Raw genomic sequence first — 12,578 nt, 5'->3', positions numbered from 1 at the left:
CCGGCAGCCTCAGGGCTGTGCCCGTGCCCTGGGCAGTGCCCAGCAGCCTCTGAGGGAGAAGCTTCCCTGAGCTTCGACCTAAACCGCCCTGACACAGCTCCAGCCGTTCATGGGTCCTGCCCCTGTCCCGGAGCAGAGATCGGAGCTGCCCTCGGCAGCACCAGCTCAGGGACAGAGCCAAGAAACCCCGACCCAAAAGAAGAGAAGGGCTGAACATGGCACTAATTAGCATGGGAAACAAGAGAATCGTTACCTATGGAATACTAATTAATAAGACAACTATGTAGCTTATAGCCAACGAACACCAATTCTTTCGTTTCCTAAAATGCATAAATAGTAAAAAGATTTGATAGTTGAGGTGCTTGCTTAGGTGCATTCCTAAAATGCATAGATAGTAAAAAGAACTGATAGTTGGGGTGCTTGGTTTGTGGGAGACCACGGAGCACCCAGGCTTGCTCAACTCTGAAATAAATAATCTCTTTCTCTCCCTCTCTCTCGTCATTATCGGCTCGTTTTGCGGACAACTCTCGTTTCACGTGTGTAAAAACCCAGCCAGCGGCAGCGGCACGGACGCGTTCGGAGCTGTGTTGTCCCTTCGCAGGCGCCGTAGCGGGGGCGGCGCCGGGCGGGTTCCGGGAGGGCCGGAGCGGAGCGGGCGCGATGGTGAGAGCGGGGGGACCCCGGCACCCCCCGGGACCCCCCCGGCACCCCCGGCCACACCGGAACCCCCGGCACGGCCACAGCAGCCGGGCCCGACCCGGCCGGGCTGGGGGAGAGCGGGCGGGAGGGCGGTCCCCAGCTGAGGCGAGGCCCCCAGCTGAGGCGAGGCCCCCAGAGGGGTGAGGGCCGGGCCGTGACTGCCGGAGCTGCGTTTATAATTTGTATTAATTTTATCGTAATCGCGTTAATTTATTTTTTTTTAATTATTTAACGCTTCTTTCATAACATCGACAATTCATTAATTATTATTTGCCCGTTCATTTGGCTGTGTTTTCTCTTCTGTTGCTTCCTCTCGTTTAACATTGATCATGTTCCGCCCTGTTTCTCATCCCCTGCAATCAACTCCTTCATTCCAATCAGGCTGGGCACAGAGTAAGTCACTCCTTGGCTCTCGCTAACACCCGTGGGAAGGGCTCGTTCGTGTTCCTCCGTGTCACTGCCAGCTGGCTCAGATGAATTTAGGGGCTGCTGGCCAACCCCCGCCCCAGATCACACCCGAAAATCCAGGTGTTTTGTCCTTTTTCGCCGCTGCTTTCAGCTCGAGGTAGCTGTGGTGGTTGAAGCCTGCAGTGCTGCTCCTTGGGTTTGGTTACTGCAGCTTGCCGAGCTTCTCTGTAATGAATGGGAGCTGAAATGGGAATTCTGGGGAAGCGAGGGGCTGGCATTCTGTCAGCAGAGGGGATGTCTGTGCTGAGAGCACACACTGCTGCCTCGGTGGGCCCTGTGAGTGCCAGGATAATTTTATTAAACATCAAATACATCCCTGGTACTGCACCCTTAAGTCCCTTAGGCAGCAGTAAGACAATCTATTGCCACTTATTAATCCAAACCACTGTTACCCATTTGTTACTCTTCAAAGACCATCAAAAATGTCTTTTTTTTCCTCTCCTGGTTTCGTTTTGTATTGGTCACTCATTGATTAAAAAGCTTTTCTATTGCATTAGCAATACTTTCAACCATCTGTCTCCAGATGGGTTTCATAGTGGCACTGAGATGTTCTTAATCTAAAAAAAAAAAAAAACCCTAAACCAATCAAAAATACTACACAAGCTCCCTCTGCCTTCTTGAGGAGGGTTACCTGAAGGTAACTGCATGGCCTAAAAACCCATGAGGAAAAAAAAAATCTTTAAAAATACAATTTCCTAGCCTAGTTATATTTGTTCCTAGAAATAAATCTGGGCTGTGTCCTTTACAAACACATTTGAGGGTGTCATTTTAGGAACTAACATGAAGTGGAAGATAAAAATCTCTTTTAATTTGGGGCCATTCTTTGAGTTCTTAGGGCTGAGTGTTTCCAGATCCAGGGTTTTCCCAGAGCAGTGCCATAACATTCCCTGCTTTACAAAGCTTCTCATGCCCTTTTTGCACAATTAATTTGCCCTTTGTTGCTTGCATTGTTGCTTTATTTGCAGATTTAAAGCCTGTGCTGTTAAGCCATGGCCTTGCATCATCTCAAGCCTTAATTTTGAAGCCCCCCACTACATTTTTATTCTGGCACCTGAAACTATAAATGTATACAAGTGGTGACAGGAGCACTGTGCAGTGACCTGGATTGGCTTCTCTGCAGTGCCCTGTTTGTATTTTTTAGCCTTATTCAGTTTTTCAGTGGTTTCTGCCATGACTCTGAACAGTCTTTGTCTTCTGGTCAGCTATTAATACATGTTGCAAATTTGCTGCTTTTTAAAAATATTTTGTTTTTTTTTTAAGTAAGGGGAGAGAAGCTTGGATGAAGAATTTTTTTTTTTTTTAAGAGAAGTGGCTGCAGTTTAGCCAGGTCTGTTTGAAATGTGGTAGAGAGAAAAAACAGTGGGATGGTTTGTGGTGGCTCCCAAATTTGTGTAAAATACATCAGGACCGTGTCACCTTGCACTGCTGGCTTTCAGCAACAAACCACAAACAAACCACTTTACAAACTGTGTTTGTAAAGCCCCCTGTGCTCGTGGCCTGGCAAAGCCCCTTGTTCCCCGTGGAGCAGAATCCATCACCATTCCATCCTTACTCCAGCAGCTTTGGGGTCCAAATGCCGAGGTGTGGCTCTGCAGGGGACGCTGCAGTGCTGGCTGTGCCCTGACCCCTGTCTGTCCCCTCTCTCCCCTGCTGCCCCTGCAGTTGGTGCTGGTGCTGGGCGACCTCCACATCCCCCATCGCTGCAACAGCCTCCCGGCCAAGTTCAAAAAGCTGCTGGTGCCTGGCAAGATCCAACACATCCTGTGCACAGGGAACCTCTGCACCAAGGACACCTATGACTACCTCAAGACCCTGGCTGGGGATGTCCATGTTGTCAGAGGGGACTTTGATGAGGTAGTGTCTGGGGTTTTTTTTGGGGTATCTTTTACGTTTTTTGCGTTCGGAGTTCATTCAAGGAAAAGTGGCGGAATGAGTTCCTGAGCTCTCCCCTTCTGAGTGTTGCAATAGGGTTGGGTTTAAATATAAATCTGTCTAATCTGAGTTTATTTTCTTTATTTTTAGAACCTGAATTATCCCGAGCAGAAAGTTGTGACTGTTGGACAGTTCAAAATTGGGCTGATTCATGGCCATCAGGTGATCCCCTGGGGTGACATGGCCAGCCTGGCACTGCTCCAGAGGCAGTTTGATGTGGACATCCTCATTTCAGGACACACACACAAATTTGAGGCATTTGAACATGAAAATAAATTCTATATCAACCCAGGATCAGCTACAGGAGCCTACCATGCCTTAGAGAAGTGAGTGAATATTGGGGGGATTTTTTTGGTTTGTTGTTTTTGGGTTGTTTTTTTTTTTTTTTTTTTGGTAACAAAACTGAACTACAAACTCTTGAGGGTTAATATTTCTGATTTAAATATCAGGGAGAGGATAGTTAAGAGTTGTATAACTTACACAGCTGTACTTGCTCAATCTCCTGGACTGAAACATGAAATGCTCACAGCCTTAGATCTCATGTGCTGTACTTATACAATTAATTCCCATTTCTCTTGAAGTGATTTCTGCTGAATAGGGGTAAAACACTAAGGGGTTATAGACACACAATCACTATGAATTTTTTCCTCTCTTTCCAGCAACATCATTCCTTCATTTGTGCTGATGGACATCCAGGCTTCTACAGTAGTTACATATGTCTATCAACTAATTGGAGATGATGTGAAGGTAGAAAGAATTGAGTACAAGAAATCCTAAAACATGTTTTTGCTTGTCTGGTATTTTTACCATCTCCTTCTGAACTGCAAGTTCCAAAACTTGATTGCTCGTTTACAGCCCTGCACTGTTGCTAACAGCTTAACAATGTAACTTCTTGTCATGAATTTAAACAACCTTGTGTTTGCTTTTCTCTGTATGATTTGTAAAATATTCCATTAAGATAACTGTCTAAATACTGTTCCTTAATGTTGTAATAAACTCCACTTCATAGAAAAGCTGAGCTTGGTGAGGTGGTGTTGGGGAAGAATGCAGCAGTTGTGGTGGTTTGGTGTCTCCTCCTAAGGGATGTTTGTACAGGACTTGAACAGAGATTGAGGGTTCTGGGACCAGGCTGGGTTTGCTCCAGAATCCAGCTGATAGTTGAGAATGTTAAATTGAGACAATTAAATAAGTTCAAGGACTAAAATGGCTTGATAGGCTCTGAAAGGGTTACAATTACCTCGTAATTTCACTGTAGAAAGTTTGAGTCTTTCTCTGATCAAACACTTCCAAATCTCCATGTGCTTTCATGAATGATGGTCTCATTAAATCTGTAACCAGTGAGGAGAGGTTTTCCTTTATTTGTGGCTCACATCTGACACTCCATTTTTTGTGCTCTTTGCACAGAGGCTCTCAATGATGTAATTCCATGTGACTCTTTAAAGCTGCTGAAGATAAATCTGGCTTGTTCAAAGAACAGCACCTTGTGGCTCCTCTGTTCCCACAGCTGCAGGGACCTGAATGTATTTAACAGCTCCCCTTTCTCACAACTGCTGTAACTTTCCAACAAAACAGATTTTTATCTTTTGTCTCCCACAGCAGAATGTTTAGGATGGGGGCAGTTTCCTTGGCCTTTGGATTATGACTTTTCCATCAGCTGGAACCCTTCTTTCTGTGTCATGAGCTGACTAAATGACTCATTTCTATTAAAAATAAACCTGCTTTGCCCTGGACAAAAAGACATTTCAGGCTGGTGTCTCAAGAACCTCTGGCTAATTGCACTTCTTGCAGTCAGAGCAAAGTTGAAAAGAAAACCTTGGCACATGATATTCAGGGAATTCCATTGACTGGAACATCAATTTATTGACAAACTCATAATTAAGAGGTTTATAGAATATTGTATGGGGCCAAAGTAGATGCATAAGTTTATTTCTTTTTAATTTACATTGTAAGGCCAAAATTGACACTCAAGTTTATTTATTTTTACTGTAAGGCCAAAACTGATACATAAGTTTGTAAAGTTACACTTACAATTTGTCTACAAAGTATTTTACATGAACTGCTTTTTTTATGAACTGCTCCTGCAGTTTTATAAAAGTTTATCACAGTCAGGACAAGGTTCTGTTGCTGTGGATGACATCTCAGAGTGGTCCTGACAGCAGGCCTGAACATGGGGAAATACAGAAGTAAAGGAAATAAACTTTACTCCTTCCCAAAGTTAAAGTGCTGAGTATGAACTGATGACTACAAACAGGAAATTCTGCTGTGAGTCAGAACTGGTTTTGTGGGGGTGGAGAATGGAGGAGAAGCAGCCTAGAACAGCTGGAAAAACGTGGAGAGGTTGTGGATGCTCTTGGTAAAAGCTTTGGGGTTTTAGTCTGATGTTCTCCTGAGCAGTACGAGAGTTGTGAATGCACAGCCCCACCACTCCTGCCAGGAGAGGGAGGAGGGAAAAGGGGAAATCTCGAGCTAATTTATGGCACTTCCAGGACTGAGGACCCCTCTGATCCATTCAGGTACATCTGGAAGGTCAAAGAACAACATTAATAGGACTTAGGAAAATGGGATGTGATCCAGGACACAGATTTGGTTCAGGTAAAATGAATTATTCGAATTAATGGAGGGATATTTTATTATATACAGTACATGTTACTAAAGTAGATCAGCTAAAAAGTATTTTTGCAAGAAGTTGGGTGAAAGCCTTTAGAGAAAAAGGAAAAAACACTGCCTGAGGTGCAGAGATGGTTTGTTTTACCTGCAGAAGATGAGATGCTGGGACATCTGCCAGAGCAGGGTTTCCACGTTTCTTTTGATACTCTTGAATCAGGGCTGTTGCATCATCAAGGCTGTAAGAGGCAAAAGTTGATCAATTTTGTCAAATGAAACTCTCTAAAAAGCCAACAACTTAAACAACAGAAGTAGAAAACAAAATATGATCCCATAGCTTTGAAGTCAGATGGGCCCTGTAATTTCCCAGTAGAGAAAACAAGCCTGGCTTTTTCCTTGGGGCTGTTAATAAAATCAATAAATACAGAATTTCAATGTTTCTTGGTTCCTGTCCCAGTGTGAGTGTGGGATCAGTGGTAACAGTGCCCTGCAAGCCCCAGGGTTTGGGCTCTGAGTGTGCCCAGGTGCTGTGAATCCCCAGGGGAGTGGGGCCCAACCCAGCCCCCTTTGTGATTTAAGCGGAGCACAAGAAGGGATTTTAATTCTTGAAAACTTCGTGGCAAAACCACCAATTCCCAAGTCTTCAGTACAGGCAGATAGTTTTTTTTCTGCATGTTTTTATTGTTATTAAAACTTCCATGACTTCAAACAAGGGAAAATTAAATAAAGCTGAGATTTAATCCTTGCAATTGCTACCAGTTGCACTTGTTTTTTTACCGTTTATTAACTTACCAGTTGTTTTTGGCAAAATAATCCACCAGCTCTTTTATTCTGTGGGTGTTTATCAGGTGTTGCTTTAACAGTGGATAATATTTAGTTTTCCAGAACTGTTCATAGAGCTTCTCATTGATGATGCTGTCCAAAATCAAAGATTTGATCTGAAGATTTAAGTTTTAGTAATGAAAAGTGTTAATATTTTAGACAAAAGAGATTTTACTTTTGAATGGAAAGAGCTCATAGTTTTCATATTGGGTTCTATAAAGAAGAGGTGTTTTTTTTTTTTGTTTGTTTGTTTTTTTTTTTTTTGTTTGTTTGGTTTTTTTTTTTTTTTTTTTTTTTTTTTTTTTTTTTTTTTTTTTTTTACATTTTATTTAAGTGCTGTGAAATGGCAGATTTTATTAAAACTGATCCCAAATTCAGAGAGGGAAGTGTCTTAAACTTGCCCACAGGGAGGCAGCTCAAGGCAAGGCAAAAGTGCAGTTTCCTAAACCCTTTGGCCTTTTAGCCTCAAATATTTATTTAGGAAAAACAAGGTGGTTCTGCATTTTACAAGTATTCTACATTTTTGAGCATTCAAAGTCAAGTAAGGCTGGACAAGATCAGAGGAGAGAGAAAAGGTGGTCCTGTGAACACTTATCTATCAAAAAAGCCTCCAAGTCAAAGGGAAGTGAAGTAAATTTTATTTATTTACCTGGGAAGCAAATACTACCAGTTCTCCAGTGTCCATGTGTTCATCCAATTGTTGCAGCACAGTTTCTTTCTTACAGGTTGATAACAAACCCTTGTGAAGATAAGTTACAAAACATTATTATTCTGTGATTGATTAAAGCAGGAAGGCTCCCTTCAGAACAAATATTTGATTTATTCACAAATCTTTTGAAATTCTAGGTGCAAACACAGAATTATCAAACCAGGATCTGTGTGCTTGGACTGAAAGTGTTGCTTTTTACTCTCTCAAATGGCGTTTTGCTGTAGCTGTCAGAGAATTTTTTGATTCATTGCCAGCAGGCTGAGTGTCTTACACTTAAGCTGTGATTTGGGAAAACCTTTCTGAGAGGAGCTTTAATGACTGGAAGTGTAAGAATTTCAGGTGCCTTTTCTGGTCCCAGTTTGCTGGTGGCAAATATGGGAACAGCCTCTAATGCTTCATCTGGGAGAACAATGCAGAGCAGAAATGAATGGAAACAAATGACAGGAGCAGGGAAAATGTCAAGGGACATGGCTGGTGAGGACATGGCTTTAAGGCAGAAGGTTTCTATCAGAACTGGTGCATATCACACATCTTCCTTGGAAGTCAGGAGCTTTCAACTCAACACCCTTCCAAAGTAGGAGTCAGTACTTTTCTTACCATCTGCTCTGGTTTGGGTTTTACTGTTTGGGTTTTTTTTTTTTTTTTCCCATGTGCTTTATGGGTGGGATCTCATAAAACATCCTCAAATTCTCTAAAGGCAATGTCAGATGACAAAGCTACTGGGGATGACTGAAGTTTTAAAAGAAAAAGGAGGAAGTGCTCACATGATCCCTTTAGAAGCCTTTGAGGGTGGCAGATGTTGAGCATTTATCAGCAGTGATGTGTTGAAGTTAACTGGAACTCACCTTTGACCTGCTCTGGTGAGCAGGACATATTTAAGGACATTTCCCTTGCAGAGACAGAACACAAAACTTCTGATTTACCTGAATTTGCTGCTCTCTCTTCTCAGAGTGAGGAATGACCAAGAGGCAGCCCAGGGCAAAAGCTGGGAGGTCCAGCTGGGTGTATTGTTTAGCAATTCCAACAATATCCAGGTCAGCCAGGACAGGACACCTTCAGGAGATCAGGAGGGAAGTTCTCAGCTGTGATTTGTTTCACTGGATGGCTCAGTGCTGTCAGCAAAACTGCCCTGAGATTTGGAAGTCAGGTAGGGCAACACATTTCTACCTCACATTAGTTCCAGAAATGGCCAAGCAAATTGAAGTTTCACTGAATACAAACTAATGAGGATTTTCCAAAACCCCAAATCACACCTCCAGTTTCTCTAAGCAGCCTATTTTGAGGGCAATTGTTGGCCACCTGCCCAGAGCAGAGCTTTGGTACAGGTGTGTCTGCACAGTAGTGTAGGATCCCTCTCCAGATATTCTTTAGGGTCCCTCCCAACCCAAAACTACTCTACTTCCAAACTAACTTTGGTTCAAGTCAGGCTCTCTGAGCTCTGGTGGGTCTTTTGAGCAAGTCAGAGCATTGTGGTGAATGAAATAAGGGAACAATGTGCTTTTTACACTGCAAAGGCAATGCAAGTGTGGTTCATGCACAGGATGTTCAGGAGCAGGGCAGGCAGGGCTCTGAACTCACCTGAGCAGGAGCACAAAGCACTCCCGGCACTCCTGCAGCTGCCTGGGACTTGGGGGACACGAGGCTGAGAAAGAAAGAAAAAAAGAAAGAGAACAAGGTGTAGTAAATCTACAACCAAGTTACTCCAGGAGCAGGACAGGGAGTACAGCCCTACCTGTGAGGAAGGGGGACAGGACCACGCTGCGCCAGGCTCGGCTGAAGCTGGGACTCTGGTGGCAACAAAGTTTTTGTTCAAGTTACAGCCAAAACCAGCTGTAACCATGTGTTATAAACACAGACACCCCGACCCACTGCACCTGGAGGAAGCCTGTCAATATTTATCCTGGAGGAATTATTCCCTAACATTGCTTTCCTTAGCTCAGAGTCCAAGATTTAGGAATATTCTGATTTTATTCTGATATATTGCACTGTCATAGAAATAATAGCAATTAAAAAATAATCTTTTCATGGCTGACACACAAACACTCCAAATTCCTGTTAAGTGAAGAAAAAGATGAGGAGCCAGACAGTTATTTGCTTACCTCCCATAATGAAGGAATCCCAGTAATTGCAACCAAAACTCTTCTTAGATACTGAATCTGGAAGAAAACAAAATTCAAATCCTTTGGTGTTTCTGAAGATTTGGCAATAATTTACAGAACTGCATTTAGCTTGGTTTGTTTGCAGAATGCAAACTTAGAATTTCTCAAGGTACCTGTGCTCCTTTGACACCTATGGAAATTTGCTTTGTAGTTTAGTAAATTAAATTAAATTAAATTAAATTTGTAGTTTAGTAAATTAAATTATCAACCACACTGCCAGGTACATGTTACTTCCTTAAGCTGCAACAACTTTACATAATGTTTGACAGTCACAGGCAATTAGGATTCTGAATGGCAACAATCAGGATTTCCATCATCAAAAATACATTTTAGGGCTCACGTATATATGTACACACATGGAAATACACGTATGCACAGTTTGAATATATTTGCACACAAGAATGTGCCTATTATGTTATAAATTGATAATAATATGAAGAAAATTTTCAATTTATTATTATAGGATTTATTCTGAAGGGATTTTAAAAAAATCAAAGTATAACAATTTAAGATGAAAATTCAAATTCTTCCAATCATCATCAGTTCAGGAGCTCAGAGTAACCATGGTTTATAGCTTCTGTATCTCTCCTGTTCTTCACAGATCACTGGATAAACCCAGCCTTTTTCGCCCCTTGCTGCAGGATTTTATCCTTTAAAAATTCCTTACCATATTGAAGCCCAGGAGTTTCTGTAGGAGGCCATTCCAGAGCTGGGGATCATAGACTTGGTATTCTAAACTCAGCTCTGTCACCAGTCTCACAGCCTGAGGGGGAGCAAGGACATGCTGCATTTTAACAGAAATTCATCATCTTCAAACCTTTCCAAGCCACTTCCAGAATTATTGCACACATGGGAGGAACAAAACCTAAACCATCTAAAAGTGGTATTTTATTTTCTAATTATAGGAAGGGTAAAGCTTTTATCTGTCATTTCCAGAGTACACTGAAGAAAAATGTTTAGAAAAGCCTGTGCTTTGCAGAGGGGTGTGAATTCACACAGTGTGTAAGATAATTTACAAAGGATTTAAAAACCCTACCCTGGGTTCGTGACTGTGGTTCTTCCATAGCCCTTTAATCATGCCTTCCTTAGGGCTCTTGTGGAATGATTCATAAGTGTATGGAATATTCAGGATCTCAAACTCTGCCAGATAAATGCAGCACTTCAGAAAATACCTGTGCAAATAAACCCCCCCCCAAAGCAGGAGTTAAGTGATGTTTATATTTTAATCCACGTATCCAAGCTCAGGATAACACTGAAAAGTGTCCTTCTGTTGCTTTAATATGTAAAAAATTCCTCTTACTTGACTTTCTCAATGGGTTGCTTGAAGAGTGATTCCACAGTGTTGGTATCTGCCAGGTAGAGCAAACACCTGAAGGCTCTGGTCCTGTGAGCAAACGTCAGCTGGGTGTCATCAAAGGGCTGAGGGGGAAAACACAGTCCCAAAGTCACAACAACTGGCTGAACAACTAGAAAGGATCATCCCAGGTGTATAAAACCCTCTAGTTTTCTAGATTTCAGACTATTGATACAGGCAAGAAAAATATTTGTGACATATAGTAGCACAAATGTAATTGGGTGTGGAAAAACTGGAGGTTAAAGTTCTGCTGAAACAATTTTACCACTCTTTCATTCCATTCAAAGTGAGGCAATGCCTTACACCAGCTTAAGGCACACTCTAGCAAATGTTTTGGATAATATCAGCAACAGGTTTAGAAAACCCAGAGTTCAAGGGCTGCTCTTGAGAGTTAATAGCAAAATTCAATGAAAATCAGTTTTAAGCAAAGGCTGATGAAAGGAGGAAAACACAGCTCATACAAATCACAAACCATCCAAAACACAGATGCAAAGGCCAAAAGTTGAAGCTCTTGCAGTAAAACAGACAGCATTTAATAAGAGAGAAAAAGCTAAAACAAGAATTTAGCAACTTACAGATGTGTCAGATGTTGTAATTGCAAAAAGCATTCTGGAACTGTAATCCATTGGACGAGACTGAAGTAGGTAAATAACCCTGCAAAAATGGGTTTGTTTTTAATGCAGGTACAGCTACTGAAATACAACACATCAACTGTCATTTAAATGTGAATATTTCACTGTCAGAAAGAGAGCAAGGATACAAAAAAGGAGGGGAAAACCTCCAAAAAGCTACTCTTAAAAACTTACAGATGTAAGTTATTGTCAATGGCGTTTTGTGGTATAAATAAATGTTGGATGATTCAAAAGTGATGTCAGCAAAAGTAAAAATAAGAACAGTGAGCTCTGAATCACACATCCACTGTTAAGTTTCTTGAAAGAGCCATTTTTAACTGGCTAGTTAAAAATAATTCACCATATCACAGGTAAGACAACACACACACCTTCGGAGCTCTTCATCCTCCTGTACATCTCCAAAGATTTCTTGGGTTTTCTTTAAAAAGAAATGAAAATTTAGATGAATTTTTTACATTGTTTGGCTAAATAGCTTTAAGCTATCCCTGCTTAAAGCAGTGTTTGATGAGGCTGATGTATTTACAACTGCTTTACTCCTTCAGGCTGGCTGCACTAAAGGGAAGGTTTGAATCCACACACAGAGAAGGAAAAGCATTTCAAACCCTTCTCACCACAGACACTGGTGTGCTATTTTAGGAAAGTACTGAAATCTTAAATACATTAATGAGTACTACAGGCAGTTTGTACAGAATAACCCCATTTTTTTTTTTGAGCAAGTGGAGGAAAAAACCCCATATTTTATATAATTGTATTTAATATAATTTATATGATCAAACCCCAAAGGGATGCCTTACCCCTGGGGGTGGTGTGCTTGGACACAGCCATTTGGCCAGCAGCTTGTCACAAATTTTGTTCATGTCCAAGTTGTTAATCTCAGCAATCTCCTTAGCTGCCACATGGATATCTACAGGAAGAGGTGCAGGCAATGTTATTTCCAAAGCAGAATTGGAGGTTTTTAAAAGAGCTTCTCTTTGCTCAAACTCACCTGGATAATCTCTGCCAGCTGGGTTTTGGAATCTCTGGTCTATGCTGTGGTGTTCATACAGTAAAACAATCAGATTTGCTGGTTTCCCAATGGATTTTAGATGCTCCCCAGTGTTCAAGTTATTTGTTATCAGGACATTTTCTGTTGCTGCCCTCTTATACTGCAAGTGTAAGTTCCTCTGGAGGATTTTTGCTTTCTCATGTGGCTCATCCTT

General features: G+C 41.7%; 2 protein-coding genes across 3 annotated transcripts in view; one reads left to right on the top strand and one right to left on the bottom strand.

Annotated features, from left to right (window-relative positions):
- Positions 1–615: 615 nt before the first annotated feature.
- On the top strand, positions 616–4,837 carry VPS29 (VPS29 retromer complex component). Its single transcript, XM_053993743.1, has 4 exons — positions 616–663; positions 2,830–3,021; positions 3,190–3,425; positions 3,759–4,837. Exons 1-4 carry the CDS (start codon positions 661–663, stop codon positions 3,874–3,876), a joined length of 549 nt encoding a protein of 182 aa, XP_053849718.1. The 5' UTR covers positions 616–660; the 3' UTR covers positions 3,877–4,837.
- Positions 4,838–5,009: 172 nt separating this feature from the next.
- The window catches only part of KNTC1 (kinetochore associated 1), a 31,185-nt gene continuing 23,616 nt past the window's right edge, over positions 5,010–12,578 (bottom strand). The window contains exons 50-64 of one of the 2 annotated variants that reach the window (XM_053993741.1): positions 12,365–12,575; positions 12,174–12,283; positions 11,748–11,797; positions 11,323–11,401; positions 10,694–10,812; positions 10,430–10,565; positions 10,061–10,156; positions 9,334–9,390; positions 8,967–9,021; positions 8,813–8,876; positions 8,158–8,287; positions 7,175–7,264; positions 6,496–6,641; positions 5,852–5,942; positions 5,010–5,618 (exon numbers count right to left, since the gene is read on the bottom strand). In XM_053993741.1, coding sequence (XP_053849716.1) covers positions 5,571–5,618; positions 5,852–5,942; positions 6,496–6,641; positions 7,175–7,264; positions 8,158–8,287; positions 8,813–8,876; positions 8,967–9,021; positions 9,334–9,390; positions 10,061–10,156; positions 10,430–10,565; positions 10,694–10,812; positions 11,323–11,401; positions 11,748–11,797; positions 12,174–12,283; positions 12,365–12,575 — 1,482 coding nt within the window. In that variant the 3' untranslated portion in view covers positions 5,010–5,570. Of the gene's footprint in view, positions 5,619–5,750; positions 5,943–6,495; positions 6,642–7,174; positions 7,265–8,157; positions 8,288–8,812; positions 8,877–8,966; positions 9,022–9,333; positions 9,391–10,060; positions 10,157–10,429; positions 10,566–10,693; positions 10,813–11,322; positions 11,402–11,747; positions 11,798–12,173; positions 12,284–12,364; positions 12,576–12,578 lie in introns of those variants that run through there. The other variant, XM_053993740.1, reaches the window with a different exon arrangement.

The sequence above is a fragment of the Vidua macroura genome, chromosome 18 (assembly GCF_024509145.1).
Source record: "Vidua macroura isolate BioBank_ID:100142 chromosome 18, ASM2450914v1, whole genome shotgun sequence".
NCBI lineage: Eukaryota > Metazoa > Chordata > Aves > Passeriformes > Viduidae > Vidua > Vidua macroura.
The sequence above is the reverse complement of the archived record's forward strand: the minus strand, read 5'-3'. Positions and strand labels throughout refer to the sequence as shown.

What these genes read in the sequence shown, in the direction of transcription:
- VPS29 (XM_053993743.1), top strand. An exon ending in TCAGAGGGGACTTTGATGAG is followed by an intron (nt 3,022 to 3,189) that starts GTAGTGTCTGGG and finishes CTTTATTTTTAG; the next exon opens with AACCTGAATTATCCCGAGCA. An exon ending in GCCTACCATGCCTTAGAGAA is followed by an intron (nt 3,426 to 3,758) that starts GTGAGTGAATAT and finishes CTCTCTTTCCAG; the next exon opens with CAACATCATTCCTTCATTTG.